At 39.0% G+C, this 19,473-nt stretch overlaps 2 protein-coding genes across 2 annotated transcripts; both read right to left on the reverse strand.

The window, feature by feature from the left end:
• Positions 1-1,312: 1,312 nt before the first annotated feature.
• On the reverse strand, positions 1,313-1,883 carry LOC110568288 (hydroxyacyl-thioester dehydratase type 2, mitochondrial-like). The gene has a single exon (XM_064369410.1). The coding sequence runs from the start codon at positions 1,866-1,868 to the stop codon at positions 1,362-1,364; it is 507 nt and encodes a 168-aa protein (XP_064225480.1). The 5' UTR covers positions 1,869-1,883; the 3' UTR covers positions 1,313-1,361.
• A 100-nt stretch (positions 1,884-1,983) lies between these two features.
• Positions 1,984-2,368, reverse strand: LOC105718186 (ribonuclease P protein subunit p14). The gene has a single exon (XM_064369411.1). The coding sequence runs from the start codon at positions 2,358-2,360 to the stop codon at positions 1,986-1,988; it is 375 nt and encodes a 124-aa protein (XP_064225481.1). The 5' UTR covers positions 2,361-2,368; the 3' UTR covers positions 1,984-1,985.
• Between the last annotated feature and the right edge of the window lie 17,105 nt (positions 2,369-19,473).

The following is a 19,473-nucleotide window of genomic DNA, read 5'->3' on the forward strand; positions in this document are numbered from 1 at the left end:
TGAAAGACGGTTTTAACTGTGGGCCAGTCAGCTTCAAACTCAGGAAAACCTCTCACCTCCATTGCAGGGGAAATGGGCAACAGTAGCTGCTGCTGACAGGCTGGGCCCTGTGCTTAACTCCATCTATTATCTCCCCCAACTATCCCACGTGGCAGGTGTTACCAGTGTTTTATAGATCAGGCAGTTTATATATAACTGAGACCAAGGGCGCACATATGCCCCTCTCCCGAAATGCAAGTCTCACAGAAGGCAGAGCAAGATGCCACCTTGGTGTAAATAACAAATTACAATAAACTCTGACTCAGTAACTATTGAAGAGCAGGGTCTAAGAATATTCACTGATAAAAGGTAGTTGTTCAAAGATGACCCAACTTCTATTTTTGTCTTCAGTAATTAAGTGATACACAGTTGAAATTCAGTGAGAAGCTGCTTCTACACAGATATAGGAAGGGTTTTGTTATCGAAATGCAAATCTATCTAGGTCTGAATTCCTAAAAGCAGAATCTTTTTCTTTTGAGATGGAGTTTTGCTCTATCACCCAGGCTGAAGTGCAGTGGTATGATTTCAGCTCACTGCAACCTCCCAGGTTCAAACGATTTTCCTGCCTCAGCCTCCCAAGTAGCTGGGATTACAGGTGCCCGCCACCACACACAACTAATTTTTCTATTTTTAGTGGAAATGGGGTTTCACATGTTGACCAGGCTGGTCTTGAGCTTCTGACCTCAAGTGATTCGCCTGCCACGACCTCCCAAAGTGCTGGGATTATAAGCGTGCGCCACCACGCCTGACTTTACAGTAGAGTCTTTAGATAAATAACCTCCCCAATACTTTCTTTTTTTTTGAGACAGGGTCTTGCTCTGTCACCCAGGCTGCAGTGCAGAGGTGTGATCTCAGCTTCTCATTGTAACCTCCAGCTCTTGGGCCCAAGCAATTCTCCCACCTCAGCCTCCCGAGTAGCTGGGACTACAGGCCCAAGCCACCAAGCACTGCTAATTTTTACATTTTCTTTTTGTAGAGATGAGGTCTCACCATGTTGGCCAGGCTGGTCTTGGACTGCTGACCTCAAGTGATCCATCTGCCTCAGCCTCCCAAAGTGCTAGGATTACAGTTACGAGTCACTGTGCCTAGCCTATTTCTTGAGTTTCACAAAAAAAAACAGGCAGAGAATTCCTGCATACACTCTTGCATAAGGCCAAACTGGAAAGTGGGCATTTGAACAACCCTCTATCTACTCCCTTCCCCTAACTAGGATGGGCTTCTGAGCCTATCAACCACTCTTTGGTGAAGAGCAGAAATCCATTTCCCCAAAGGCTCTTTAATAACAGCATTGGTGTTTGAGGTTGCGTCTTTAAACACGTATTTCAGGATTTAGGAGCTTCTGGAACCTTAACTTTAATCCAGCCTTCCATAACAGTCTTTTTACTTTCTACTACTGAACATGACACTGCAATAATAGCAATGGACTGCTTTAGCTTTTTCACTTCTGCAGAAGCTAAAACAACTTCTCCAATATATAAAGGGGCTGGAAAGCTAATTTCCTGGGAAAGAAATACACAGCCTGGCCCTGGCATTTTAGTTCCCAGGAGAGCTGAGATAAGTCCATTGATCAAAACTCCACGTACAATTGTATTTCCAAACTTGGTGTGTTTTGCAAAGTCTTCATTTAGATGCAAAGGATTGACATCCCCTGTTAACTCTGTGAAAGTAGCCACATCCGTCTGTGTGAAGGCCGTCCTAAGTTCAGCATGGTCTCCAACTCTGATGTGCATATGCTGAAAGTGCTGCAGGGTCAGCACCGGGAGGTTCAGGCGGACTCTCCTTTGAAGCCCACCCCACCAAAGGTGATGGCTGGAAATTAGTGGGAACATCTTCAGCACCCTCAAATTTCATCAAGAGCTTTTAGCCTGCTTCAGTCTTCAAACATGCAGGCACCAAAAAATAAATCTGAGAGTGGAGGAATGTTTCCAAAATAGAAGACTATTCCTTCAATCCAGTACTAGTTCTCTACTGTTACCAGATAATGCCAGGAGAAATGGAGAAACCTGAATCACCTGGAAAGCACATTTTTTGCCTTTATAGGATCCTAACAAGGTCAAAGAGCTCCACAATTTGACAAGACCACTGCTACATATTCTCGAGATGGCTGACAAGGTCTTCTCTTCATAGTGTAGGATGTCCAAAGGCAAGGCAGCATCAACCTCCCCAAACAGGTCCTTCACGGCTGAAATAAGAAGCCGTTTGAACTGCGCAGCAATCAGTCCAACTCCACAGTCTTGAAATTCTAGGCAGACTTTCATGTAGCGGTGCTCGGAAGGATTTTTGTAAACTACTCTTTCATATGTGGCAGCAGGGGCAGGCATCTTTTCCAGTGCTGATCACGCCCAGTCTCCATTGGACTAGCCTGACGCCTGCCCAGTCTCCTATTCCCCGTAAGCACCCGCCAAGGCTTGGGGCTCACCGGCAGCAGAAAAGCTGCTTTATTATTTCATATTAAATGTATAGATTCTTTGACATTCAAAGGATTTGAGAGAAGCAAGAAGGTAGAAATTTACACTGCAAGTCTTAATCCAATTTCTCCAGACAAATTGAAGCTTTGTCGTCACAAATATATAACTTATACAATTAAATGTATAATATTACAGGGAATGTACTAAAATACCAATAAAATGAAATACTGAGATGCATTTTACTTTTCCAATTTTAAGGTCCATTCCGTCTGCATATAATCCAAAATCTAATTTCCACATTTTATTCTAAAACAGGCATATTTTTTTGACATATCCAAAGACAGATGACTGCAATACTTGGGCACAGTGGAGCTGGTAAATCAACACTGCTAAACATTCTTAGTGGATTGTCTGTTTCTACACAAGGTAAGAAAATAATTTTACAAAGTAAGTTGGCTGAAAAAGCAAGTTGTAAATTGATTTGATTATGTAAAAAAGTTTCTCTAAATTGGACTTATTCATATGTACATAAATTTATGAAAACATCTGTATCTCTCTTCCACCATTATTTGACATTCCATGTATACTTTGCATTGCTGTGGATAGATATTTATGTTAAGAGTAATCTGAATTACTCAGTATATTAATTATGCAATTGGAAACGTGAAGCTTCTTTAATCAAAACAAGTTTTTTGAACAAAATCTAAACACTAACATATATTATCACTCTGCATAGAATTAACATTCTGGCATTAAAGCCTTTTAAATTTTTAATTATAGGATCAGCCACTATTTATAATACCCAACTCTCTGAAATAACTGACATGGAAGAAATTAGACAGAACATTGGATTTTGTCCACAGTTTAATTTTCAATTTGACTTCCTCACTGTGAGAGAAAACCTCAGGGTATTTGCTAAAATAAAAGGAGTTCAGCCAAAGGAAGTGGAACAAGAGGTAGAGAAACATGTTAAAATCGATAGCTTTGGAAATAATTTACTTTGACTATATTTTTGTTCAGCTATTACTTTACTCTTTGATACATAAAACTTAATGAAGTTCTAGAATAATTTCTTTTTATTTTTAGAGAGTAAAAACTGCTTAAAATTAAATATTTGGTATTTTTTTGGATAGGTAAAAAAATTATAATGGAATTAGACATGCAAAGCATTCAAGACATTATCACTAAAAAAATTAAGTGGTGGGCAGAAGAGAAAACTAACATTAGGGATTGCCATCTTAAGAGATCCTCAGGTGAGAGAAACAATATATTTTTATGATTAATTTAGATTCAAGGTTATACAACTATTATTAAAGTCCAACTTCTACTGTAATTACAAAATGTGAGGGAAAATTTATAATAAAGTACCATGCAAGCCTGTTAGGGATCTGGTGGAGGACCGTATTGGAGTCTAGAAATCTTACTGGTTTTCATGGTGCTTTCTGAAGATCCCCACTGTGAAGAGGAAGATGCTTTCATATATTTCCTCCACTGTAGGTTTTGCTACTGGATGAACCAACTGCTGGAATGGATCTCTTTTCAAGGCACCGAGTGTGGAGCCTCCTGAAGGAGCATAAAGTAGACCGAGTTATCCTCTTCAGTACCCAATTCACGGGTGAGGTTGACATCTTGGCTGGTGATTCCTGGCTTCTTTATTCCAACTAGTTATTTAAGGATTTAATGTGAGAGTTATTTTTCATAGCCTGTTTTCAAAAGAAGAAAATCTTGTTTGCAGTTCATTTGAATGACTGTATTCTAAAAATGCACTTTGCCTCAGAGGAATTCTGATCTCCCAATTACTTCTTAGACTCATGCTTTATGTATCTTCTTGTCTTTAACTTTCTTGACTGTTTACATTAGTAACAAGTATATTTAAAACATTCTTAAGCATAAGAGGTTTTTATTGCAAGTTGACTCACAAGGCGACAGGAGACCAGCTCAAATCTGTTTCCCTGTGCTGGCTTTAAGGCAGCAATTTTATTAGAAAATATTTAGGGGGTGGATTCTGGGATTAACATGGTAGAAGAAAAGGAGAGGTCTGGAAAGTCCTCAGGCATGCAAAGATATCTCTTCATGCCTCCTCATGTGTCCCTTGTGCAAATTCAAGCACAGTTGGTATGAAATACATAGTGAAAATTCAGACTGTGAAGTCAGCAAGATGATTCTGTACACACTATAATTGGCCATATTGGTTCCAGCTAATTTCAGCCAGTTTTATTATCTTACAAGCTGAGGGAGTTTCAGTGTTTCAGCAAATTGTTTCTTTTTTTTCTTCTTCTTTCAATCTGTCACCCTGCAACCACCAAACCACCAAACCAATTTCTGCTAGTCATTGGTTTCTTTAACTCTTTGGGGCACAGTTTTACTACTGTTGTGAACAAAATTGATAAGGCTTTTAAACTTTTTCATTTATATCACAAATCTTTATTGAAGCCTGCTATATATTAGGCATTGTTCTAGGAGTTTTGGTTATATTAGTGAATACAAAAGGAACAGATCCCAGCTTTCATGATGTTTACATCTGGTTGGGTGAAAAGAGGAAAAATACTGAATATAGAACTAAATAACTTACATGACAGGTTATAAAAAATAGGGTAGAAAAGGGGATAGGGAAGGATGACAGAGTTGGAGGTACATTACAATTCTAAATAGGTTTGTTCGTGTTGGTTTCATTGAAATTGTTACATTTGAGACAAAATTAGAAAATATGGAGGGCTAATAACGGTTGAGAAACAAAAGCATCCGTTGGCAAAAGGGAAGTTATTAAAGTCTGACAGTAGAAAACTCTTTTACAATGCTTGACCGTGGAGGGGAGTAGAAAGAGCAGAAGCTAAAAGGCAATGTGAAGTTGGAAGGAAAGTTGATTTTATAATGAATGAGAGATACACGGAGTAGGGAAAGTTTGGATTAAGCTCAATATTGACAAGGACTGATCTTTTTGTTAGGAGCAAAGATCTATTATCTACTTCAACAGAATTAAAGAATGAGAGGATGACTGAATCTGTGGATATGTTTTTTTTTCTTTTGCCAGTGATAAGATGAAGGAGTTTCTGTCCTATAGATGGCATTTTTTTCCTAAGAAATATAAGGCTGATAGAAAGAAGGAAGTACAGTCTGAAGTCTGATGGGAAAGTAGTCATTGCAGAGTGGACTCATGCTTATTAGAGAAACAAAGATTGCTTGGAAGCATTTCATTTGCAATTTGAGTTGGTTGAATGAGTTCTAGGATATAAAAATAGTGTTTTAAATATTGCATTTAGTTTCATTAAAATTAAAATATTTGTAAACTAACAATTGAAGAAAGTTAAAATTTTACTTGCAATTGTGCACATAGCAAGCTCGAGGTTGCAGTGTAAAATAGGGCTTCTTTCTCATCAAAAGTACCCAAACAGGCAATTTGAGGCCCCTGTTATCTCATAAAATTATTTCCCATATTTCCCATGTTGTCCTGGTAAACCAGCATACCTACAGAGGATTGCCCCTGGATTCCACGTTTTCTCTTGATGCTGTTACCCTTGAATATCTTCCAATGTGATACAAATTATGTACCATTTCTGATCCAATTTTCAGATTACTGTCATTGTATGTTTCATTTGATCTAACTAAACACCACAAATGCATGTGGGATTTTCATAGTTAGCACTTATGTAACATCTTTGTGACTTAAATAATCAGAGGAAAATTGCTTCAGACTCATGTTATAATTTTGTTTTACTTAGGTTACTAGTACTTGGAGTTGCTTTTATCTCCATCATTCTGGAGAAGATAATATATAAAGTAACTCGTGAAACTCATTGTTGGTAGTTTTCACCCAGTATGTATTTCCTTTCTCTGGAACAAATCCCAAAGACTCCTCTTACAAGCCTATTAATCATTAATAATACAGGTGAGAAACAGGGCTAAAATTTAGTGTCAATTTTTTTATTATCAAAGATCTTTAGGAAGCAAATATCTGAGAGACAATTGAAAACAAAAATCGTATCTCTCCATCTTGCTCCATTTTCAAATGAAGGAAACTGATGGGTTAATTTTATTTTCAAATATTTTTTATTTTGTATTATCTTTATTTCAGTAGGTTTGAGGGAAACAGGTGGTGTTTGGTTACATGCATAAGTTCTTTAATGGTGATTTCTGAAATTTTGGTGCACTCATCACCTGAGCAGTGTACACTATACTCAATGTGTAGTCTTCTATCCCTCAACCCTGTCTCACCCTTTCCCCTGAGTCTGCAAAGTCCATTGGATCATTCTCACTCCTTTGCGTCTTCCTAGCTTAGCTCCCACTTACGAGTGATAACATATAATGTTTGTTTTTACATTCCTGAGCTACATCACTTAGAATAATGGTCTCCAACTCCGTCTAGGTTGCTGCAAATGCCATCATTTTGTTTCCTTTTATGGATTAGTAGTATTCCATGGTGTGTGTATGTATATATATATAAATGACATTTTTTAAACCCACTCATTGGTTGATGGGCACTTGGGCTGGTTCCGTATTTTTGCAGTTGTGAATTGTGCTGCTATAAACATGTGTGCACAAGTATCTTTTTAATATAATGACTTCTTTTCCTCTGCATAGATACCCAGCAGTGGGATTGCTGGATCAAATGGTAGACTTACTTTTAGTTTTTAAAGAAATCTTCACACTGTTTTCCATAGTGGTTTTACTAGTTTACATTCCCACCAACAGTGTAAAAGTCTTCCCTTTTCACCACATCCATGCCAACGTCTATTATTTTTTGATCTGTCTTCAGGTCTCACAGCTATGGGTACAAGCACCTGTTCTAGTGGAGGTAGGAGGGGAATGAAGTAGACTCTGTGAGGGTCCTTGGTTGTAGTTTTGTTTAGTGTGCTGGAACGATGTTGGTCAACCTCCATCCTGGAGGTGGCACTTTCAAGAGAGCATCAGCTATGGTAGTATAGGGAGGATACAAGCTTGCCCTAGGGTGGCCTGGATAAGTATTCAGTTTTTTCAGGTCGTGGATGGGGCCATAGAGCTTCCAAGAGATTATATCCTTTGTCTTTGGCTACCCGGGTGGGTAAAGAAAAACCATCAGGTGAGGTCAGGGTTAGGTATGTCTGAGCTTAGACTGTACTTGGGCAGGGCTTACTACAGCTGCTGTAGGGCATGTCCTTTGGAGTTATGTTCCCAGGGAGATTATGGCTGCTTCTGCCATGTCATACCAGTCACCAGGGAAGTGGGGGAAAGCTGGCAGTGACAGGCCTCACTTAGTTCCCATATAGCTGGAAAGGTGGTCTCACTCCCATCATACCCCCACAACAGCACTGAGTCCGTTTCCAGGCAGTTGGTGAGCAGGACTGAGAACTCTCTCCATGCTACAAGAGTACCTTTGAGAAAGCAAGCAGAGCTTTCTGGTTTTGTGCCTCTCCACCTGCCATGGCTTCTCTGCTCGTATTTGCTCTCCCTGATCATCCCCTCCCCAAGATTCTGTCCAGGAAACTTTGCATTTGGTTGAAATTGTTACAAAGTTCAGCTGGAAGTTTCTCTCTCCCTGTGGTCTTTCCTCAGTTCCACTGGCAGCCCTCTGCAACCTGTAAGACAAAGTCAAAAATGGCTTCCTTGGGGATGAGAGTGCCCACAGGGTTCTTCCCACTGCTTCCTCTACCCCTATATTTTGCTTGGCTTTCTAAACTTATCTTAGCTCCAGTAAGGTAATATCCTTCTCCTGTGATCTGGACCTTCAGGTTCCCCAATGAGGATGTGTGTTTGGGGGTAGACATTCCCCCTTTCACACTTAGGGCACTCACAGTTTTTCAGCTTCTCAGTGGAGCCTGCAACTGCAAGCCGCCTCTTTCAAAGGGTCTGTGGATTCTCTCCCTGATGGATCATTTTAAATTCAGAGCTCTGTTGGTGGGGGGTGGTTGATTCAGACTGTAGAGGCTGCATCATAGCTTGACTTCTCCCTCTGACCAATGTGACTTCCTTTCCATCTCTGCTGGGTTAATTTTCAAGTCAAGAAAAATAATGGGCACAATGGCAAATGTCAAGTTAACTTAATTTCATAAAGATATTTTGAATGGGTTACTAGTACTTTAAATATCATTGCAAGGTTAGTGGGATACAGCCATTTCAGGTTGATAGGATCACTAGAACAAGCCTGGGTCATGAGGTATATTTTAGATGTATTATTCATAATTACAAATATTACATGGTTCTGGTAAAGTTTATAAAAGTCACTACTAGCAAATTTTCTTTCTGTGAGAATTGTAATCTTATTTTCATAAACTCTTTTCATCTGGTGAAAATTATAAGATAAATGAATATATTTCTGAAAGGAATAAAGGAGTCCATTACATTAAAGATGGTAAATGGAACTTAATGTCCTAGCCTCAGAATGAATAGTATCGTACTCCTGAAGAGCAAAGCTCTTTACTGAGCTATTCTGGGGTTTTCTTAGCATGACTGGAAATCATTATTATTTTAAAGCTTTGACTTTGATGTAATGCTTTTTTTTTTCTTGTTGCCTTCCTTTCTTTACATTAGGATCAAATATTGAAGACCTCGTGCATTCACTGAAGCATCAGGATATAGTTTTGTAAATAGTTGACTTTAGAAACAGAAATGGCTCAGACGATCCCTCCTACAATGGAGCGATCATAGTGTCTGGTGACCAGAAGGTATGTTTGCTTCCATGTACCATTTTATCATGAGTGGTTTTTTTTGTTTGTTTTTGATTTTTGTTTTGTTTTGTTTTGTTTTTGCCACATCTTAATATTTTGAACTATAGGAAACTTTTATATTTTCTAACGTTATAATATTAGAGGAGGCTTGAAACTTTATTTGTCACATAAAATGTCATCTTTCCATGTGAGTGAATGTTAATCCATTTCATCTACAAAACAAGTCACTTGAATTACAAAAATAATGCATTCTTATACCAATTCAAAGAAGGCAGAAGCGTCAAAGAAAAATTAATATTCTCCTTCTCATCCGAACTCCACTCTGGTAATATAAAAAATATCCAATAAATGTATTTACTCTAAGAACTTAGAACTTTTATTTGTGTACTTTTTTATAGTATTATAAAAAAAAGATTATAGGTTTTCAGTTGCATGTAAAACCAAGAAATTTAATTGTTTTCCTGTTCTTATGGGAATTGTTAGCAATGCCCTTATTGGAATTTTTGACTTCACGGAGCTTATTCAAATGGAGAGCAGCTCATTGTCTCATGTAAGTAGAGTATTGACTTATATAAGAGGCAACACAGCAGAGTAACAAAGGATGAGGGCTCTAGAGCCTACCACCTGAGTTCAAATCCTGCTTCTTCCACTTAATAGCAAATTCCTTAGCTACTCCTTGCCTTTGTGTCTTCATCTGCAAGACAGGGAGTGTAATAGTATCTACTTTATATAATTATTGTAAAAATTAAATGAATTTACTGAGTACCTAGAACACAGCATGGCATATATGTATTTATATATAAATATATATTTAAATTAATCCAATAACTACTTTCTGAGTGTACTATTTTCTGGTACTTCTAGATGTCGAGAATACAGCATGGACAGAGAAGACAAAAGTCTCACCCACATGGAGCTTACATTCTTGTAAAGAGGAAGCATTCAAATATATGTTTGCTATTACTTATTCTGAAAGATCAAGAATGTTTCAAGTACTTTTATGTTTAGTCTAATTAAATTTTTAAAATTCAAAAGTTTTATGGAAAAATTTAAATATGTAATTCTTTAGTAAGTTGCATGTAACCTATCACTTCCTACCCTTTATCCTGATCTATTTTTTTCATTGCATTTATTACCACTTGGTATATTGTAGAGTTATGTTTTATGGCTGGCGTCACCCCTCTAGTTTAAAATCTTGTGTGATCAAAAATCACAGCCCAACACAGAATATTAGAAGAGTCAAATCCAAAAGGGCACTGCAAAATGTAAAATAATAGAGAAAAAAAATAACAGGACTGTTGAAAACTCGTAATTTTGACTTTGGTTTACCATATACAACTTACTGGGTACTCAGTGCATATTTACTGAAATCAATGAATGGATTTGCTTGGAAATGAAGAATACCAGAGATACCTCAGACCTGAATCCTTAATTTTATGTCAGATTGTCAGATTTCCCTGGAGAATTAGATAAATATAAGACATATGCATGGATTAATGCAAATGCAAAAAAGTGTGTATGTGTGCATATACACCCATATATGTATATGTATATCTCCACCATAAAAGGATTATGATAAAATATGGTCCAATCCAGCCAGGCAAGGGGGTTCAAGCCTGTAATCCTAGCACTTTGGGAGGCCGTAACTGGCATATCACGAGGTCAGGAGTTCGAGACCAGCCTGGCTAACATGGTGAAACCTCGTCTCTACTAAAAATACAAAAAATTAGCCGGGCATGGTGGCGTGTGCCTGTAATCCCAGCTACTCAGGAGGCTGAGGCAGGAGAATTGCATGAACCCAGGAGGCGGAGGTTGCGGTGAGCCGAGATCGCGCCATTGCACTCCAGCCTGGGTAACAAGAGCGAAACTCCGTCTAAAAAAAAAAAAAAAAAAAAAAAAAAAAAAACAAAAATTAGCCAGATACAGTGGTGGGCACCTGTAATCCTAGCTACTTGGGAGGCTGAGGCAGGAGAATCGCTTGAACCCAAGAGGTGGAGGTTGCATTGAGCCGAGATGGCGCCATTGCACTCCAACTTGGGCAGCAAGAGCAAAACACTGTCTCAAAAAAAAAAAAAAAAAAAAAGGTCCAATTCCAAAATTCCAAAATTGTGATTATTTAGTAGTTCTGTTGTTCTTCGTGATTTTAAATTCTGCAGTGTCTTTTTGGGTTTGGTGTCTTTATATTTGTGAAGTGCAATTTTTGATCAGACACAATTTAGTTATCCTTTCTAAACCATCAAATAATTTCTAACTGGTGTGTTTCATTATAATAGATAAAAAAGGAAAAATTATAGAAATCATGTGGATGTTAGCAAGAATATGCATAGTGGTTTTAGAGAATGAAGTTTTATTGGAAAATTGCACAATAAGAAATTAATACTGTATAATGCAAATTCTAGTTTTCTGCAAATGAGATAGGGTGATTTAATTGTAAGTATAGAAACTAATATAAAACAATACAGTGTCTTTTTAGAAGATAATAGCAATGTACTACCAGTTCAGAGCAAAAATAAGGAAAATATAATCAAAACTTAGGCCTAGTAATTTCTCAAGAGTCAGATCTAATATAATTTCAGCTGTTTCCCAATACTGCCAGAGTTAATTGTGCCTTTATTTAGCCTTAATTGTTTACTTTTATTATAGAATTGATGTTCTCTTGCCTTTTTTAAAAGAAATCAACCTCTTTCTAATGTCCTCCAGGACTTTTCAGCAGATGCTTTAGTGCTTAAATACCCTCCTAATTTATTTTTCAGTGGAACTGAGTTCAGACTGAGTTTGTCATTGTTTTTCAAATATGGACTTCCTGAGGGTAATAATTATACTTATTTCTAGCACAAAGGATGATGCATTGCATAGAGCAGAAGCTGTATAAATGTTTGTTGAATGGATAAATGAGTGGGTAGACTGGATAACTAGTCAGGCTGTGCAACGTTTATTACTGTTATGGGACAACTTTCTCTTCTGCAAGATAGGAACTGCAAGCAGATAATCTGTAATAGTCCTTTTTTTTTTTTTTTTTTATTGCATTTTAGGTTTTGGGGTACATGTGAATAGCATGCAAGGTTGTTGCACAGGTTCTCACCTGGCAGTATGATTTGCTGCCTCCCTCCCCTTCACCTATATGTGGCATTTCTCCCCATGCTATCCCTCCCCAACTCCCCACCTCCCCACTATCCCCCCTCCCCGCAACAGAACCCCGTGTATAGTGCTCCCCTCCCTGTGTCCATGTGTTCTCCTTGTTCAGCACCCGCCTATGAGTGAGAACATGTGGTGTTTGATTTTGTGTTCTTGTGTCAGTTTGCTGAGAATGATGTTTTCCAGGTTCATCCATGTCCCTACGAAGGATGTGAACTCCTCCTTTTTAATGGCTGCATAATATTCCATGGTGTATATGTGCCACATTTTTCCTGTCCAGTCTATCATCGATGGGCATTTGGGCTGGTTCCAGGTCTTTGCTATTGTAAACTGTGCTGCAATGAACTTTCGTGTGCATGTGTCCTTATAGTAGAACGATTCATATTCCTTTGGATATATGCCCAGTAATGGGATTGCTGGGTCAAATGGAATTTCTATTTCTAGGTCCTTGAGGAATCGCCACACTGTTTTCCACAGTGGTTGAACTAATTTACACTCCCACCAACAGTGTAAAAGTGTTCCTATTTCTCCACAGTCTCTCCAGCATCTGTTGTCTCCAGATTTTTTAATGATCGCCATTCTAACTGGCGTGAGATGGTATCTCAATGTAGTTTTGATTTGCATTTCTCTAATGACCAGTGATGATGAGCATTTTTTCATATGTTTGTTGGCCTCATGTATGTCTTCTTTTGTAAAATATCTGTCCATATCCTTCGCCCATTTTTGAATGGGCTTGTTTGTTTTTTTCTTGTAAATCTTTTTTAGTTCATTGTAAATTCTGGATATCAGCCCTTTGTCAGACGGGTAGGCTGCAAAAATTTTTTCCCATTCTGTTGGTTGCCGATTCACTCTATTGACTGTTTCTTTTGCCGTGCAAAAGCTGTGGAGTTTGATTAGGTCCCATTTGTCTATTTTGGCTTTTGTTGCCAATGCTTTTGGTGTTTTGGTCATAAAGTCCTTGCCTACGCCTATGTCCTGAATGGTTTTGCCTAGGTTTCCTTCTAGTGTTTTTATGGTGTTACGTCTTATGTTTAAGTCTTTAATCCATCTGGAGTCAATTTTAGTGTAAGGTGTCAGGAAGGGGTCCAGTTTCTGCTTTCTGCATATGGCTAGCCAGTTTTCCCAACACCACTTATTGAACATGGAATCCTTTCCCCATTGATTGTTTTTTTCAGGTTTGTCAAAGATCAGGTGGTTGTAGATATGTTGTGTCGCCTCCGACGTCTCTGTTCTGTTCCATTGGTCTATATCTCTGTTTTGGTACCAGTACCATGCTGTTTTGATTACTGTAGCCTTGTAGTATAGTTTGAAGTCCGGTAGTGTGATGCCTCCCACTTTGTTCTTTTTGCTTAGAATTGACTTGGCTATGCGGGCTCTCTTTTGGTTCCATATGAAGTTTAAGGTGGTTTTTTCCAGTTCTGTGAAGAAGGTCATTGGTAGCTTGATGGGGATAGCGTTGAATCTGTAAATTACTTTGGGCAGTATGGCCATTTTCACGATATTAATTCTTCCTAACCATGAACATGGAATGTTTCTCCATCTGTTTGTGTCCTCTCTTATTTCGTTGAGCAGTGATTTGTAGTTCTCCTTGAAGAGGTCCTTTACGTTCCTTGTTAGTTGTATTCCTAGGTATTTTATTCTCTTTGTAGCAATTGTGAATGGCAGTTCGTTCTTGATTTGGCTCTCTTTAAGTCTATTATTGGTGTATAGGAATGCTTGTGATTTTTGCACATTGATTTTGTATCCTGAGACTTTGCTGAAGTTGCTTATCAGTTTCAGGAGATTTTGGGCTGAGGTGATAGGGTCTTCTAGATATACAATCATGTCGTCTGCAAATAGAGACAATTTGACTTCCTCCTTTCCTAATTGAATACCCTTTATTTCTTTTTCTTGCCTGATTGCTCTGGCTAGAACTTCCAGTACTATATTGCATAGGAGTGGTGAGAGAGGGCATCCTTGTCTAGTGCCAGATTTCAAAGGGAATGCTTCCAGTTTTTGCCCATTCAGTATGATATTGGCTGTCGGTTTGTCATAAATAGCTTTTATTATTTTGAGGTATGTTCCATCGATACCTAGTTTATTGAGGGTTTTTAGCATAAAGGGCTGTTGAATTTTGTCGAAGGCCTTCTCTGCATCAATTGAGATAATCATGTGGTTTTTGTCTTTGGTTCTGTTTATGTGGTGAATTACATTTATAGACTTGCGTATATTGAACCAGCCTTGCATCCCCGGGATGAATCCTACTTGATCATGGTGGATAAGCTTTTTGATGTGCTGTTGTAATCGGCTTGCCAGTATTTTATTGAAGATTTTTGCATCTATGTTCATCATGGATATTGGCCTGTAGTTTTCTTTTCTTGTTGAGTCTCTGCCGGGTTTTGGTATTAGGATGATGTTGGTCTCATAAAATGATTTGGGAAGGATTCCCTCTTTTTGGATTATTTGGAATAGTTTCAGTAGGAATGGTACCAGTTCCTCTTTGTATGTCTGGTAGAATTCGGCTGTTAGACCATCTGGGCCTGGGCTTTTTTTGGGTGGTAGGCTCTTAATTGCTGCCTCGACTTCAGCCCTTGTTATTGGTCTATTCAGGGTTTCGACTTCTTCCTGGTTTAGGCATGGGAGGAGACTACTGTCCAGGAATTTATCCATTTCTTCCAGGTTTTCTAATTTATGTGCATAGAGTTGTTTGTAATAATCTCTGATGATGGTTTGAATTTCTGTGGCATCTGTGGTGATATCCCCTTTATCAGTTTTTATTGCATCTATTTGGTTATTCTCTCTTTTCTTTTTTATTAGTTTGGCTAGTGGTCTGTCTATTTTGTTGATCTTTTCAAAAAACCAGCTCCTGGATTTATTGATTTTTTGAAGGGTTTTTCGTGTCTCTATCTCCGTCATTTCTGCTTTGATCTTAGTTATTTCTTGTCTTCTGCTAGGTTTTGAGTTTTTTTGATCTTGCTCCTCTAGCTCTTTCAATTTTGATGATAGGGTGTCAATTTTAGTTCTCTCCTTTCTTCTCATGTGGGCACTTATTGCTATATATTTTCCTCTAGAGACTGCTTTAAATGTGTCCCAGAGATTCTGGTATGTGGTGTCTTCATTCTCGTTGGTTTCGAAGAACATCTTTATTTCTGCCTTCATTTCAGTGTTTATCCAGTCAACATTCAGGAGAAAGTTGTTCAATTTCCATGAGGATGTGCGGTTCTGGGTTGGCTTCTGAATTCTGAGTTCTAACTTGATTGCACTGTGGTCTGAGAGACTGTTTGTTATGGTTTCTGTTCTTTTGCATTTGCTGAGGAGTGATTTACTTCCAATTATGTGGTCAATTTTAGAGTAGGTGTGATGTGGTGCTGAGAAGAATGTATATTCTGTGGATTTGGGCTGGAGAGTTCTGTAAATATCTATTAGGTTTGCTTGTTCCAGGTCTGAGTTCAAGTCCTGGATATCCTTATTAATTTTCTGTCTCGTTGATCTGTCTAATATGGACAATGGTGTGTTGAAGTCTCCCAGTATTAATGTGTGGGAGTCTATGTCTCTTTGTAAGTCTTTAAGAACTTGCCTTATGTATCTGGGTGCTCCTGTATTAGGTGCATATATATTTAGGATCGTTAGCTCTTCTTGTTGTATTGATCCTTTTACCATTATGTAATGTCCTTCTTTGTCTCTTTTGATCTTTGTTGCTTTAAAGTCTATTTTATCAGAGATGAGAATTGCAACTCCTGCTTTTTTTTGCTCTCCATTTGCTTGGTAAATCTTCCTCCATCCCTTTATTTTGAGCCTTTGTGTATCCTTGCATGTGAGGTGGGTTTCCTGGATACAGCACACTGATGGGTTTTGGCTTTTTATCCAATTTGCCAGTCTGTGTCTTTTGATTGGGGCATTTAGTCCATTTACATTTAGGGTTAATATTGTTATGTGTGAGTTTGGTCCTGTCATTTTGATGCTAGCTGGCTGTTTTGCCCATTGGTTGATGGAGATTCTTCATTGTGTTGCTGCTCTTTACCATTTAGTGCATTTTTGGAGTGGCTGGTGCTGGTTGTTTTTTTCTATGTGTAGTGTCTCCTTCAGGAGCTCTTGTAAAGCTGGTCTGGTGGTGATGAAATCTGTGAGTACTTGCTTGTTCACAAAGGATTTTATTTTTCCTTCACTTATGAAGCTTAGTTTGGCTGGATATGAAATTCTGGGTTGAAAGTTCTTTTCTTTAAGGATGTTGAATATCGGCCCCCACTCTCTTCTGGCCTGTAGGGTTTCTGCTGAGAGATCTGCTGTGAGTCTGATGGGTTTCCCTTTGTGGGTAACCCGACCTTTCTCTCTGGCTGCCCTTAGTATTTTCTCCTTCATTTCAACCCTGGTGAATCTGATGATTATGTGCCTTGGGGTTGCTCTTCTAGAGGAATATCTTTGTGGTGTTCTCTGTATTTCCTGGACTTGAATATTGGCCTGCCTTGCTAGGTTGGGGAAGTTTTCCTGGATAATATCCTGAAGAGTATTTTCCAGCTTGGATGCATTCTCTTCGTCACATTCAGGTACACCTATCAAACGTAGATTAGGTCTTTTCACGTAGTCCCATATTTCTTGTTGACTCTGTTCATTCCTTTTTACCTTGTTTTCTCTAATCTTCTCTTCTCGTTTTATTTCATTGAGTTGATCTTCAACTTCTGATATCCTTTCTTCTGCTTGGTTAATTCTGCTGTTGAAACTTGTACATGCTTCGCGAAGTTCTCGTGTTGTGTTTTTCAGCTCCATCAGTTCATTCATATTCCTCTCTAAGTTGTCCATTCTCCTTAGCATTTCATCAAGTCTTTTTTCAAGGTTCTTAGTTTCTTTGCATTGGGTTAGAACATGTTCTTTTAGCTCACAGAAGTTTCTTATTATTCATTTTCTGAAAGCTGATTCTGTCATTTCATCACACTCATTCTCCGTCCAGTCTTGTTCCCGTGCTGGTGAGGAGTTATGCTGCCTTGTAGGAGGAGAGGTGTTCTGGTTTTGGGTGTTTTCATCCTTTTTGCGCTGGTTTCTTCCCATCTTTGTGGATTTATCCGCCTATTGACTTTGTAGTTGCTGTCTTTCTGATTTTGGTAATTTTAAGTCTGCAGCAGCTGAACTCATAAACCCCCTTTTCTTCTCCCCAGGTGTTCTGGCCCAGGGGTTTAGCACTTTATGTTTTTCAGCTGTGTTGGTACCGTTTTCCCTGCCCACAAGGTGGCAGTCTAGTCACACTCAGCCTGCAGAGGCTTCGCTGAGATGCTGTGGGCTCCGCCCAGCTTCCGTGTGAGCTTCCCTGCAGTCCTGTGGGTGTATTTAGAACTGCTTCCGCTATGCTGGCCCGCCCCTGTAGTGACGGAGTCTCTGTAGTGGCGGGTTGTCTTGGTTACGGAAAATTGCCCTGGGAACTGCAGGGTGTTTCCCGATGGAGGACGCCCCTCCCCCACAGAGCTGGACCGTCCCGGGTTCAGCCGTGTTTCCAGAGGGGCCCTCTTTGTCCTGTAATCTCTTGGCTTGCCTCCTTGCCACAGTTCCCCTTGCTGGCCCAGAGGGGACACAGTCTCGTTCACTTTGTTCAAGGAGCCGCTGCTCCCCGCCCCCCGTGCAGGCCGAGCGGCTGCTCTGGTCCAACCAGCGGCACTGGGAATGCGGGGAGCTTCTCCGCGCAATTAAAATCCGCTGCCCTGTGTGCCGCTGCGTCAGCCGAAGCAGCGGCTCTGAGATTCGTGGCACTCCCTTGCCCGGGGGTCTCCTGGCTTGGCTCCCTGCTTCAGTTCCCCTTTCTGGCTCAGAGGGAACTCTGTCTCTCTCGCTCTGCGCAAGAAGCCACTGCCCCCCGCTCCAGGGCGTAGGCTGAGCGGCCACTCCGCTCAAACCAGCGGCGCTGGAGACCCGTGGGGCTTTTCCCCCTGTGAATCTCCTGGTCTATGGGCAGTAAAAGTCCGTCTGGAAATGCGGCGTCCACTCACCCTCTGCGCCTACTCTCGGAGCTGCAATTCCGACTTCCTCTTAAGTGGCCATCTTGGATCGATCTCTAATAGTCCTATTTTTAAAATTTTGTGATTTTAATACTTGCTTTTTCTACCTCATAAACTAGATGTAAGATTCCTCCTTTCTATCAGTAGTATTGTGACTGTTTCAATTTCCTAAGCTACAAAATTGTCTTTTTAGCTGCATCCCTCTTTTTTACACTTCTTTTAGTCTGCTATTTAATGCTACTATTCTATAAAATTCACATGAGTTTTTCTTTTGTCATTTATTCCTCTTCCTGTATGCTAGTCCACTTTTGTTAGCTTCTGTTGGTCCTTGACTGGCATTTGAATATTAATATGTGTTTATTTTCATGAATGTTTTGTCATTAGCAAAAGGCATGTAGTATGCAAGAAAATAAGAAAATTGCCTTAGGCAGCTTTATAACTGAATTCTCTCTCCTCCTCTTTCCCTCTATGACCTGCCATTTCTAATCTTGCTGTTGATCCTTATTCTTTGCAGGTGGTATTCATAATTGGTTGTGCAGCTTCTCTTATATTCCTCACATACATATTTTCATTCATCTTTCGGAAGTGGAAAAAAAGTAATGGCTTTTGGTCTTTTGGGTTGTTTATTGTAAGTATATATACATGCATACACATTTATATTAAATTTTCTTAAAGTTTTTTAAAATGTAAATTTAAGTATAAATACATTGCTTAGAAGAGAATGGAGGGTTTTTTGTGTTTTTCTTTTGTACTTTCATTATTGTTGTACCATATTTATGGTTTCAGAATGTTTTGTTCATTTTATTTCCTTTATTTCCCATTTGTTCTATGAGGTTTCTCTTTTAGAACTCTGCTTCTTTGGAAAGAAGCAAAATATCTGTAGAAACCATGGTATGTCACAGCTAAAAGATTAGATCATTTGAGACAGTTTCTTCATTTTACAGAGTGAGTAAAACTGAAAAGAATCAGATTTAAACCCAGGCCACTAAACTCAGTGAGGTTTTCCTCTTAAATAATTATTCTTGAAAAACGAACGAACAACAAGCATAATAGGTAGCTATATAGACTAATAACATAAATAAGTAAGAAACTGTTTTCTTAAAAAATAATTTACTTATTACTTCAGGCATATGCTATTGCATCTCCTTCCCTATTACTAGCTGACTTCACATATTAAAACAGCCCAATTTTGTTAAATAAGATTCACTTAAAGAACTAAAAATCAGAATCCCAATGCGAGGTCCTCAGGATTGGCTCAGAGTTGTGCCGCGATGCCTCCCATATTCTGCC

Source organism: Aotus nancymaae, unplaced genomic scaffold (genome assembly GCF_030222135.1).
Source record: "Aotus nancymaae isolate 86718 unplaced genomic scaffold, 86718_ANA_hifiasm-v0.15.2.pri h1tg000089l, whole genome shotgun sequence".
Taxonomy (NCBI): domain Eukaryota; kingdom Metazoa; phylum Chordata; class Mammalia; order Primates; family Aotidae; genus Aotus; species Aotus nancymaae.

Excerpts from the sequence above, each read along its gene's own strand:
- LOC110568288 (XM_064369410.1), bottom strand. The coding sequence starts at position 1,868 with ATGTTCCCACTAATTTCCAGCCATCACCTTTGGTGGGGTGGGCTTCAA.
- LOC105718186 (XM_064369411.1), bottom strand. The coding sequence starts at position 2,360 with ATGCCTGCCCCTGCTGCCACATATGAAAGAGTAGTTTACAAAAATCCT.